Consider the following 12,599-nt stretch of genomic DNA (forward strand, 5'->3'; position numbering starts at 1 on the left):
CGGCACTTGTCCAAAGAGGAAACTCCTCACAAATGTCCTATTTTAATTAGTAGTGCAGATGGTATTCTACATTTTGAATAATGGGTTAGTGATTCATTCAAGTGTAGGAAAATGTGGATTCCCCTGTTACGCACTTCCTTTCAGACACTGTCCACCGTCTGTGCGTCTAATCATCATTATTGGGGCTCTGAGTTCCCGAGAGATCATTTTGAAACACAAAGCTAAAGGACTACAGGTGTGATTGTTCTGCAAACAGACAGCTAGAGGGATTTTACGGCGAGCTTGCACCATTGCTGTCTAAAAAAGTGGAATGGAACGACAAGGATGTCGTCATGGCGATGAATTCCACTGCAGTTAGTTCCAGTTTACCAGTGTGAAACTTGAACATGATGTCCGGAAAAACTTAAAAACTGGAATCACACAGTTATGCCAAATTTTCTGAAGAAAACAAGTTGTTCCAGTCGTGCAGAGACTTGGATGCAACCTAAATTCAATTGTCAATAGACGTAAAATGTGAAGAAATGTTCTGAAACAATACAGAGGAGTGCTGGATAGTGACCAACAAGATATCTTAAAAACTTACTCGTTCTGCTGTATCTTTTATAGTCGACAATTTTGGCATGATGGATGGCGAAGCTGTCAAACATGTACAAAAATAAGGGCTGTGTCAGCCTGTACCAGCACCATGAGGCCTACATCAGCCTGCCTGCGCCTCCTTCTCTCCTCACTGTTTCCTCCCTACCAACCGTTCTACAGTGCATTTCAGAGGCAACTTGGGTAAACTTACAATGCTTTTCCAATGGGAAGAATGGACAGAACGACACAAAAGAAGCGTTTTCACGTGGCCGTAATCAGCCTGGTACCATCAGATACCAAAGCTGCTTCTCTTTCTTTCATCAAATGGTGCATTTTCTCTGCATCCCTTCACCCACTTAGTCTCAGCTTCTCCAAGCCCCATTATCTTTCAATCTTCTCCTTCTGCGCAGGTCTATTTTTGTTATAATCCCTGCAGCCCTCACTTAGTTTGCGTAAAGCGAGTTTGATAAACAGAAAGTAAATCAATGGGCTAATCATGTCTTTGAGCGTTGAGCAATATTTTCCCTAGTGAGAAATCCTTGCCAGTATAAAACTGTTTGTTCATTGCTCCTCTGTTTCCCCTCTTTAGTTGTTTGAAGCATATCATGTGACATTAGGATGTACAGTATGTAGGACATCAGGTCAAACCTTTTCAAAAAGAGAATTGAAGCATAATGACTTTTTATACAAAGACGACAGTTTGGGAATGATGAAGTTGTCCCTCTGCATTCCTTCTCCCCACAGGGCAGTGATGCCTGGCATGGTGATGTTTCGGCGGCGCTGGTCAGTCGGCAGCGATGACCTGGTGCTGCCCGCCCTCTTCCTCTTTCTATTGCACTGCATCTGGTGAGTCGCTGTATTGATGTTTTGTTTTGCATGTGCATTTCACTGTAATTATATACGCCGTATATTCATTCCACGTTCCATGTCGAGGCTGGTGGTTCTGTCCGTGGTGCTGTTCGGCCTCCCGTATGGCTCCCAGGAGCCCTGCTCTGTGACGCTAGTGGACCATGGCCGAGGGTACCTGGGCATCCTGGTCAGCTGCCTTATCTGTGAGAGCGCCATCATGTGGTTGAGCATGAGGGGCAGCATCCTGTATACGCAGCCCAGGGAAGCAGTGCAGTATGTCATCTACATACGGCTAGGTAAGACACACTTTGACCTCTACCGCCTTTTGATTCCCGAGACAACTGGAAGATGTGGTTGTCAGGCAGAGATTCAAACGCTGTATTGATTGGACAGATATGGATCATTCTTCATCTCTCTCTCTTTCTCTCTCAAGCTATTCTGTTGGTAGAGCTAGTGTATGCTGTGGTGGGAATCTCCTGGCTTGTCCAGTATTATCAGCCATGCTCTGATGTCACTGCCAAAAACCTGGCTTTGGGTGAGAGAGAGAGAGAATATAAAGGAGGGACGGACATTTCAAGATAAGAGTGGATTGAATGTCAATGATAATGGTAATACTCTTTGCAGGAATCGTTGCATGCAACTGGCTGGTCATTTTCAGCGTCTGCGTTACCCTCTCGTGCACCTTCGATCCTACGGGGCGGACTTTTGTCAAACTGAAAGCCACCCGTCGGCGTCAGCGCAACCTCACAACATACACACTCAGGTATTACATTTATTTCTGTCTCTCATTTTGTCTTAATGCGACATTAAGGAGTACGCATATCCATAAATTCGGTCTTGACAGTGTTTTTTTTTGCCTTTTCTCACAATTAGGCACCGGCTGGAGGAAGGTCAAGCCAGCAGCTGGAGCAGGAGACTCAAGTTCTTCATGTGCTGCACAAGAGCCCAGGACACACAATCCGTGAGTCACAACACACACTCGTGCACTTCCTCTCTCCGGTCAAAGTGAAACACAGAGGAATGAGAGCATAAATATGTCAGGCACAGTGTCCAGTGAGCCGGTCATTAAAATAATCCTTGACAGGATGAGTCACTGCTGCGACACGAAAAAGAGCTCACTGCTCAGCTACTTACCAGAAATGTTTTAGATTTATATTCATTTTATAGAAAACGTGAATGTAAAATCATTTCATTTCAGTCTAAATCACTTCATCATAGGCTGTCTACAAAACAAGTCCTTAAATCTGCAGTCATATACGTTCTAGTGACTATAGTGACCAGCTACACGCTAGGCTGGACTGCACAACTGAAGTCATGCAAGTAAGACATCAGCATCAGTGTTTCCTCTGTGATTATATTGAGAGGCGCCCTCATGGGTGCACCAACACACACACATGTGACGTACGCGTAGGAAACAGTCGGTGTGTCATACTGTCTGCTCCTCTCCTGTCCAGGATGCGTATTCAGAAGTGGCCAGCCTTTTTGCAGAGTTCTTCAGAGACCTGGATATTGTGCCTAGCGATATTATTGCTGGCCTGGTACTTCTCCGCCAGAGGCAGAGGTCTAAGAGATCTTCTATCCTGGACCAGGTATCACTTTCTATAATAAAAAAAAAGAAGTCTTATTTGTTTGCCTGCGTAGCCAAGAGCTGGAATGAAAACAGCTTCTCTATTGTGTTGTCTCTTCCAAAGGCCAACAATGACATCTTAGCCTTCCTGTCTGGAATGCCTGTCACTCGTAATACTCGTTACCTGGACCTTAAGAATTCGGTAAGTTTCTTAATGTGTGATTTATTTACTCAAGTGACGGTTGTGCTTTTATCACATAAGTTTTAAAGTTCAGCAATTTAGAAATCTACCACTAGATCATAAAAGTACAACATGTATTTTAAATTGTTTTTAAATTTTTTCATTTTATGTATCTTTTTTTCATTGTTGCTTAAAGTCACGTAAAGTATATACAATGTACAACAAAACTAAAACAGGGGGCTGTCCTAGTTGACAAAGTCACTATTAAAGTTTTTAAAGTAAATTTCACGCCATTCAATTAAAACCGTGGTAATAAATCACAGCCTCCAGTTAATTGAAGATTCTGTCCCTCAGAAGCTTTTCGTCATGTGCATTTTTTTTTTGTACTTGTAGAAATCTAAATTTACTTCTGCGTATTTAAATATTTAATAGTTTTTTTAATGTGCAATTGCTCTTATTCCTCACCGGTTTGTTCTGACGTGTGTGTGTGTCCGTCTGCCTCTCCCTCCCCCAGACCGAGATGAACATGTACAAGGACGTGTGTTATTACATGCTCTTTGCGCTGGCTGCGTACGGTTGGCCCATGTACCTAATGAGGAAGCCCGCCTGTGGGCTGTGCCGCCTGGCCAGCTCCTGCCCGTGAGCTCTGACACAAACACCTGCACACATTTCTTCTGTTTGACTTCTGTGTCTCTTGAGCTTCTCCAGTGCGGCTCAAACACTTGCCACTGAGATAAAACCATTCCACAATCACTCACCGACATTGTCTAATTAATCACGTTCTCTCTTACACATCACCTACACGGATACTTCATCACGTCTCTTGCATCCATCCATTTTTTTTTTTTAATTCACGTCTTCTTTTTGTCATCTTTTCCTATCAATCCAGCTGTACTTCAGTTTCTAGCTCCCGGTTGTCTCAATCTGTGACAGTGGAGGAGGACAACTGCTGCGGCTGTAATGTCCTGGCCATACGGAGACACTTCCTGGATAGGGACCTCAAGCAGGTTCAGATTGTCTACACATCCTGCCACGATGCAGTGAGTAATCTGTCAACTGGCCAACAACGAGCAGTTGGAGCTGTTTGGCTTTCACTTCCTAAAGAAGACATGGGATTGGTTGTGTGGGGAAGTATGAGGATAATCGAATAATACACAGTGTTAGGGAGCTGGGGCCACAAGGACCTGGACTCAAAAGCAGACCCAAGGCGAGGTAGTCAGGGTCAAAAAACAATGTCTTTACTTCAGGCAGGGGTTTGGTACACGGGTAGTTAGACAGAGAACCTAAACGGTGGGCAAAGATTCACGGGGAGACAGAAACAGGTGGAAACACGGGACGACAAACTCGCTGGTAAGCTCATGAAAACAACAGAGACAAACTGGCACGAAACAAGCAGTCGACACAGACTTAATACGCAGGGGAACGAGACACAGGTGGAAACCATAAGGGCGGGGCTTGCAGTCACAGAGGGCGGCGGCGCACCAGGAGGGAGGCGTCTGAAACGAGAAGCAGGCTGAATGACAGAAAACAAACAGTGACCTAACACCCCAGTCTGGGTGTTACACACTGAAGCTTCCAGGCAATTTTCTGTTGTGTGCTAGCAGACAGAATTACCAGGGAGGGACATTTTGTGCAATAAAAGTCAATGGATAGCGTCAAATTGGTGATGAGTAAAAACAGCTGTTCAAACTGGTTTGGCATGATTGAACAGTTTAACCTGTTCTAGTGTACTTTTACGAGACTAAATGACATCTCTCCAGACATGCATAACTCTCATCCTATCTCCACTAATCCCGCTAAAAAACTGTGAATGGTTGTTGAAATTGTCTCGGAATTTCCTGGTGACGTCAGCGCTGAGTTTCCAGCTATAAATTAAAGGGTTGAATTTCATGAATTATATGACTTACCTGTCGGGTGCCAAGTGGAGACATAGTTGATGAGAAATACTGCTGTACTTGCTGGAATGGAAGTTGAACTAACAAGTATTTTTCTCCTCCTCACTTAGTCCCGTTGACGATTATTCTCGCTTTCTCACCACGTTTTTCTGTCCACTCGACATCTTCCCTGCAGGTCTACGAGACCCCGTTTTTTGTGGCAGTGGATCATGCAAAAAAGAAGGTGGTCATCAGTATCAGAGGAACCTTATCGCCAAAGGTGAATATTATCTTTCCTTGCCGGTTTTTAATAGTAATACGTCTTCAGACCCCTCTAAACATTTCCATTGAATACCTCGCAACACCAACGCCTCCCAGAGCAAGTGAAATCACAGCTTTTATGCAGTGTTCTCAAACTCCTACACCCTTCACGCACGGAGAAATGTGACTGTCCACTTGTGGAACAAAATGTCCTATGGTTTATTTTTCTTTTGCATAAGTATTTGATGATTCCTGTAGTGTTTTGTGACCTGACTAGAACAGTTCAGGGCTGCAGGGCTATGTAAGTTGCTCTCAGAGCAAACCTCCAATGTATCACACGCACACCTTTTACACATAAGATACCGCTTAAACCCTTCTGTTGACCTGGAATTGGAAAAAACCCATTAACTGTAGAATGATCAATCATCAATGATCAATTCTAAAATGAGCATTTACAATTATCTTTGGTCTAACTCTTCTCTTCAATCCTTTTCACTGCTTATGTTGAGATTTTTAATTTTCCTTTTGTGTTGCAGGACGCCTTGACTGATCTAACGGGGGATTCTGAACGTTTGCCTGTGGAGGAGCAGCACGGGACCTGGCTTGGCCACAAGGTCAGAGATATTCATTTTTTAAAATCCTCTCCTACAATACATGAATAGGCTGAGTATACTCCTCTGTATAGTCACCTAGGAGATTTTCCTCATTGGCCTTCTGTTCTTGCATTGCATACGTAACACAAGTGGCATTATTACAGACTGCAAAGGTCATTTCAGTTGTTAATACCAGAGAAATTTCTATGAATATTTTAAGAGATTAATGGGATGGACTTCCTGTTGAAATATCTGTCTCTTTCTTTCCAATCTCAGGGGATGGTTTACTCAGCAGAATACATTAAGAAGAAACTGGAGCAGGAAATGATCTTGTCACAAGCCTTTGGAAGAGACTTGGTACACAACTCAGTATTCTTTATAAATAACGGCAGTGACTAATGACGATTTTCCACACTTTTCATTCTGAACCGGAGTACCGTTAACCAACCTCACAAAATCAGTCTGCATATAGCTGTTGAGCTAAGTTTTGTGGAAGTGATTATGTGCACTGTGGTCGCTAAAGAGTGCTGTTGTGAGTGTGATGACTCTGGCTGTCTCCCACAGAACAAAGGCACAATGCGCTACGGGCTGGTGATTGTCGGCCATTCTCTTGGTGCAGGCACTGCTGCTATCCTCTCCTTCCTGCTGCGACCTCAGTACCCCACACTTCACTGCTACTCTTACTCTCCACCTGGTGGCCTTTTTAGGTGAGTTCACCCGTGTCAGTCGCTCAATGTGACTACATTACGCAGGAAGATGGTAAAAGCCCTGCATAGAGACCCTTTTTCGTCCAACCAAGTGAGGTCACCTTGGTTGGTATTTCTGAATTTAAATACTCCTTGAGACATCTCCAATGGCCTTTAATTGTGCTTTATTAAGTTCATTAGTGACACCATTAAATGATCTTAACACATGGCTCTTCCACGCTCGCCCTGACCACGTTCGCTCTGTCCTCCTGATTATATCGACCTTGCGGCCTAATTAAAACATAACCTCCCACCACTTAGGGCACATATGTCAAACTCGGTCAAAAGTCGGTGTGGACCGCCGGGACTTTGCTATTGTGAGAAATACAGAACGGTCCTCGCGCATGCGCGGTCGCTTCTGCCTCTTTTATATCGATCGGTTGGTTCCTTTCATCAACAGAATGTGATTTTTATTTTTATTTTATTTTATTTAACCTTTATTTAACCAGGTAAAAGTCCCATGATTTGGTGTTAATGGCCCATGGTCATTAGGATCATCAGACAATCCAAGCTGTGAATTGGCCGCTCCTCTTTGGACTTTGAAGCCATCTCTTTTGAAGCCAATTTGTAATCCCCTCGAAGCATCATCTGCTGGATTCTGAGCTGAAGGAATATCTCCACTGTGCCGCCTCTCAAATAGCTGCTATTCTATTGGCAACAAATGTTTGAAACGTTTTGTCCTCATTTTTTTAATTGTTTTTTTACAGAATTGTGGCTCTTCCAAAAGAAGCTGTAGTTCTGAACTTAGCATCTTGTTCACTTTAACAGCAACCGTAGCAATTGTGAGCTCCAAACGAGGGATGGTCACTTGTTTTAGTGGAGCCGCCCTGGTTTTGCAAACAGATGAAGGTAACCGTTCCATATGCGCTTTCACTGGCATCACAGAAGGGATGCAACTGAGCAGATATTACATGGCCAAAGTCTTTAGGTTTGAAGCATCTACTGACCTTGAAACGTGACCCACACGTTCAAGATCTTCCAACCATTTGTTCCATTTATGTTGAACGTTTTGGGGTATTGGATCATCCCAACCACACTTCAAGCTACACATTCTTGCAGAATTATCGTAGCTGGAATTGTGAATGGTGCCCAAAAGGATCGTAGACGGAACTGATCATGGATAACATCCCATGATGTCAAAATGTTCAACTTTTACTTGATGAAACGCGCATCAGCCATGATTGCTACAGGTTTTTGCCTAAAGCGTGTCAAAACTGCTAACATGAGTGTGTCAGGTTTGGCCCCTGTAGAAGCTGACTGTTCAGCGAGATTTCTTTAAATTCTGCTCCATGGTGAGGTGATGCTGATGCTCTGGCACATTTTCAGCATATCCTTCATCGATGACATCAGTAAGGAAGTTTGCATATTCTATGTGAAAACTTTCATCCTTTAGAAGTCTCCTTTCAGTGAGCTGATTTATTTGACGTACCGGTAATTACATGGGGTGTCCTAAAAGGGAACCTAGTTTTGTCATTTTTAAGCTGCACTGAACCTTTCACTATTTCCATGAACTTCCTTTCTTCTCCTGACATCTCCTCTTTGTCATTAGAGAAATTCTCACTGAAATTTTGGTTGTACTGTGTTGTCAATAGTTCTTCCAACACCAATCTAATTAACAGTAACAGTAGGGCAGCCACTCCCGCCCTGCTTTGCGCAGTTCCCACTAAGAGGTCCATTAACCACCCAGCCCAGTTGAGTTCTTACTGCATACGGTCCCTCTCTCAACTATTGATTACTTCCCATGGCTCCATTAACTTTGAGGGGTTTCTGCCGATCAACAAATCAACATCAGCGTTAATACTTGAAAGATGTAAATATTCTCTGTATGTCCACTTTGACAACTTTTCTTCAGAAATGACACTTGGAAGCTCAAAGAACTTATTGCCAGCTAATTTTGAGATTTCCGAATTTTTTTGACAATACAGCTCGGTAGGGTAGTACTGTGACCCGTTGTACATAGATTAATCTTTGTTTTTCTTCCTTTTAATGTCCAGTCTTTCCATTAGACTTTCAGAACAGAAAGTGTCAGTGCTTCCTGGATGCAGGAATGCGTAGATCTGTATGACTTGGTTTCCCTTCATACACTTAACATTGACAGGTAGGATTGAAAGGATGCCGTTACTGCCTCCAGCCCCTGTATGACCACAAGTAGAGACAGTTGTGCCACTCACCACCCGTTCCTTTGACTGATCTTCAGCCTTTGCTCCTTTCCCTTTTATCAAAGTGAAGAACTCTGGTTGCAAAAATAAGCGTTTACTGCAACTCTTGCTCATGTGTCCCATGTGCAAGCAACGGAAGCAAACTCCTTTCTATTTCAGAAAGTCCAACTTTTCCCGATGTGTTCTTTTCCTCAACTGTGGACAGTGCTTCAATGCGTGTCCATACGTACAGTGCACACAGGAAACATTTGATACTGTAGGTGGCATATTTTGCATTAGATTTTCAATGCTTTTCTTGGTTACACTCACAGCGGGTTCAGTAGGCATAAAGACAGCAGTTGCAAAGCTATTTCTTTTGGACTGCAACCTTGAGTTTCATTTTGCCTTGTTGCCTCCTTTATTTACACCATCTTGAGTGTCCTGGATGTCGCCGAAGATGGGATCAGAAATAATTTTGACTTGGTACTCAATGAACTTGATAAAGTCTCTAAAGCCAGATCTGCAACCTTCTTTTTCTGAGATTTCACATGCAGCTGCTCTCCACTTTTCCCTGAGCTTGTACGGACGTTTCTGCATGATGGTTTTCATGTTTGCTGCCATTTTAAGTTCATCTAAATATTGCAATTCCTCTATAGCATTGCAACATTCTCGTGAACACAATGCATATGCCTGTAGCCCTTTAACATCTTCTGCCTTAACAGCAGCCCATCCAATGATTTTGTCCACATAGGCAGCTGTGGCCTTTAGTTCATCTCCAAAATGATTTCCAAGAAGTTTTTCGGCCAAGTGTGTCTGGAGCCATATGTTGGCAACTGCGCACCAGATCTCTAGGCTGCCCACCAGTAAACGGCTCAAGATAATACAAACAGTCTCCTCGGTTTGTTTTAGCTTTGACACAATGTTGAAAAGCTCTGATGATGAAAGATCTCAATTGTAAAGGATGGCCTTCAAAAATGGGAATCTCTCTGCGTGGGAGTTCTGTGTCTATACAAGTGCTGTCACTTAATTTTGTCTTTGTAACAGACTGTAGATATCTCCATTTACTTTCCTTGGAATGATGCTGGTTGCTGACCACCAGATTTGGAATCAATTTTCTTTGATCAAATTCTTGCCACTTGTCCTTTTTCTCATTAGCTGCTTTTTTAGTATCATAAGGAGCATAAGGATTACGTGCTGCTCCCTTTATGAAATATGATTCCATTCCATCTGAATATGTTCTGTAAACGCCGACATGCTTCGAGCCATTCAACACTGCTAACTTTGCTACAGACGCTGCTATATTCAGTGTCAATTTGAATTTGTTCCTGTTTCCTCCTAAATTACTCCACCTGCTCCTCCAGAACATGTTTCTTCTGTAGCGCTGCAGAACGTCCCATGAGTGCAGCCCTTTCTGCCTCCGTTTGACGCCTTGCTGACCCCAGAGACATTACTTGTTCGATCTGAGAATTTGTTTGAACCACTGGAGCCAACATTTGAAATGCTGTCCTGAGGCTAATCTCATCACTATGAACATCAAGAAGTGCAGTATTGGGGCAACTTTCGTTGCAGACTAGCCATTTGTTTATATTTATGAATTTCCACCTCCTCTTAAGGTACCAACTTCATCAACGCTTCATGTTTTACTTTTGCTTCACAACAAAGAACCTTTTCAGATGTACCTTTTACCTCTGTGACAGAGGCAGTCCGTGTACTTATTGCCGCTCGATCCGCTCGGTTCAGTTTGTTTTGACGCGTCTAAATACTCCTTGAGACATCTCCAATTGTCTTTAATTGTCCTTTATTTTGTTCATTAGTAACACCATCAAACGATCTTAACACATGGCTCTTCCACGCTCGTCCTGTCACGGTCAAAAAACTATTTAGCTCCCCACAAACAGCAACACAAGCCCTGGATCTGTAGCGGTTGTCCAGTTGACGTCACTGCTAAAGTTCAGCATATCACACCTAGAATGAATATTTTTTGCTTTTACAGAGTTGGGAATTTTCAGTTCATCTCAGATGATCCCCGCTGTGTTTACATTGGAGCCCACTGCTGTAGACAGTTGTTGTATAGCAATTCTCCAATCTATGAATCATTTATTTATTTCATGACCTCATTACATTTTTTTCATGGATTACAGATAAATAATGGGATAAATAATCCCATCATTTTAGGAAGTTGGTCTGTACCAAGGGTTAAGGTTGTAAACTAAATGTTTGTTAAATAAATGATGTAGTTCACCAACAATGTTGTTTATTGGAGTTAAAAGAAGCAAATCTGTCGGACTTTGGTCAGAAGTTACGGGGGACAATTTAGGAAAAAATCTATGCTTCCATTCAGGGGTCACCAAAGGATTGGAGAATGAATGAAGCAGAATGAATCATTTTCAGGCATCGATCGGTTCACATGCAATATCAACGGAGAACGGAGTTCCTGTTGTTCAGACTTGTTTATGGCGTGAAAGTAGGGTCGACCCCTTCTGTGGTTTTTGATTCTCTTTTGCTTCTGTCCATCATTTCCAGTATTGTATCAGCCAAAGTATAACCGGACTCACATGTTTGGTCCCTCGTTGGCCAGATAAGTACTTGATGTTGAACAGTGTACTGTGTTTGTTTTTCCATTATTTGGATAGCGTGAAACAAATGTTTGCTTGAAGTGCGCTCTAGAAATGTGCACAGAGAACTTTGTTTCCTCTCAGGTCACACCCTTCACTCTCTCTACGTGTCCTATACACATAATATACCAGTTTCTTTCTTCTCTTTACCCAGTGAGGATGCCATGGAGTACTCCAAAGACTTTGTCACATCGGTGGTATTGGGAAAAGACCTGGTACCAAGGTATCTCTTGTACAGTGTCACGTATGCTGGGGTTGACTTTACTTTGTTGCAGTATTACCACATTGACCGTGATCTGTTGCTGGTCTTTTGTAGGCTCGGCCTGTCACAACTGGAGGGCTTCCGACGCCACCTTCTGGAAGTCTTGCAGAAAAGTAACAAGCCAAAGGTGACTTGATCCCTTGACACTAGAAGATGTCGGCCAGATAGACTAGTGGACCTGCTGTACAATGTAAACATCAATAAGAACAAAATAGGAAACTGATACATTAGGTAGCCTCTGATGCCACGCAGTCATTTACCGGAATGCTTTATGGACTATAGAAAAAATATATATATTTCTCATAAAAATACTAAAACTAAAGTTAAATCGATAAATTAAAATAAACTGCAGTCTTCCACACAACCATTAAGATTCAGAAGTCCTGTTGCAGTACTAAAATGTATTTTTCTTTACAACAGTGGAGGATAATTGCGGGAGGCACCAAATGCATCCCCAAATCAGAGCTTCCAGTAGAGGCCGATGACCCGCAGTCACAGCCGGCAGCCCCCCCCAGCAGTCGCATGTGGCTCCACCCGAGTGACCTCAGCATTGCCCTTTCAGCCTCCACCCCCCTTTATCCTCCTGGCAGGATCATCCATGTGGTGCACAACCATCCTCCAGAGATGTGGTGAGAAACATTTCTGTAGACTACAGAAAATACATCTTTTTTTTTCCTTTCTACTATTACGCCTCCCTAAGAATCCAGCAGCGACATCAGTGGAAAATATGAATATTTTGTCAATACATTTAATAAAATGCTGTTGTCAAACGTCCTGCATCAGCTGTGCTGTTCTTCACGGCCAGAATACAGTTCAGTTATCTGATAAATAACAGGTGGATGTAACTAGAGGTGTCTGTGATGTGAGGTGGTAATAACAGCTGTGAAAGACCGTGAAAGATCTTTTTATCCCGATTCCCTTCAAGTCTAGTTAGATA

At 42.9% G+C, this 12,599-nt stretch overlaps 1 protein-coding gene across 2 annotated transcripts in view; it reads left to right on the top strand.

Annotated features, from left to right (window-relative positions):
* Positions 1-12,599, top strand: part of dagla (diacylglycerol lipase, alpha) — a 29,089-nt gene that overhangs the window by 8,479 nt on the left and 8,011 nt on the right. For both annotated transcript variants that reach the window (XM_040161533.2, XM_040161542.2), the window contains exons 2-17: positions 1,321-1,422; positions 1,510-1,721; positions 1,859-1,960; positions 2,050-2,188; positions 2,299-2,386; positions 2,880-3,014; positions 3,117-3,194; positions 3,688-3,812; positions 4,063-4,213; positions 5,244-5,327; positions 5,845-5,922; positions 6,178-6,258; positions 6,466-6,608; positions 11,555-11,623; positions 11,717-11,789; positions 12,083-12,291. In XM_040161533.2, coding sequence (XP_040017467.2) covers positions 1,328-1,422; positions 1,510-1,721; positions 1,859-1,960; positions 2,050-2,188; positions 2,299-2,386; positions 2,880-3,014; positions 3,117-3,194; positions 3,688-3,812; positions 4,063-4,213; positions 5,244-5,327; positions 5,845-5,922; positions 6,178-6,258; positions 6,466-6,608; positions 11,555-11,623; positions 11,717-11,789; positions 12,083-12,291 — 1,862 coding nt within the window. In that variant the 5' untranslated portion in view covers positions 1,321-1,327. The remainder of the gene's footprint in view (positions 1-1,320; positions 1,423-1,509; positions 1,722-1,858; positions 1,961-2,049; positions 2,189-2,298; positions 2,387-2,879; positions 3,015-3,116; positions 3,195-3,687; positions 3,813-4,062; positions 4,214-5,243; positions 5,328-5,844; positions 5,923-6,177; positions 6,259-6,465; positions 6,609-11,554; positions 11,624-11,716; positions 11,790-12,082; positions 12,292-12,599) is intronic.

Source organism: Gasterosteus aculeatus, chromosome 12 (genome assembly GCF_964276395.1).
Source record: "Gasterosteus aculeatus chromosome 12, fGasAcu3.hap1.1, whole genome shotgun sequence".
Classification (NCBI taxonomy): domain Eukaryota; kingdom Metazoa; phylum Chordata; class Actinopteri; order Perciformes; family Gasterosteidae; genus Gasterosteus; species Gasterosteus aculeatus.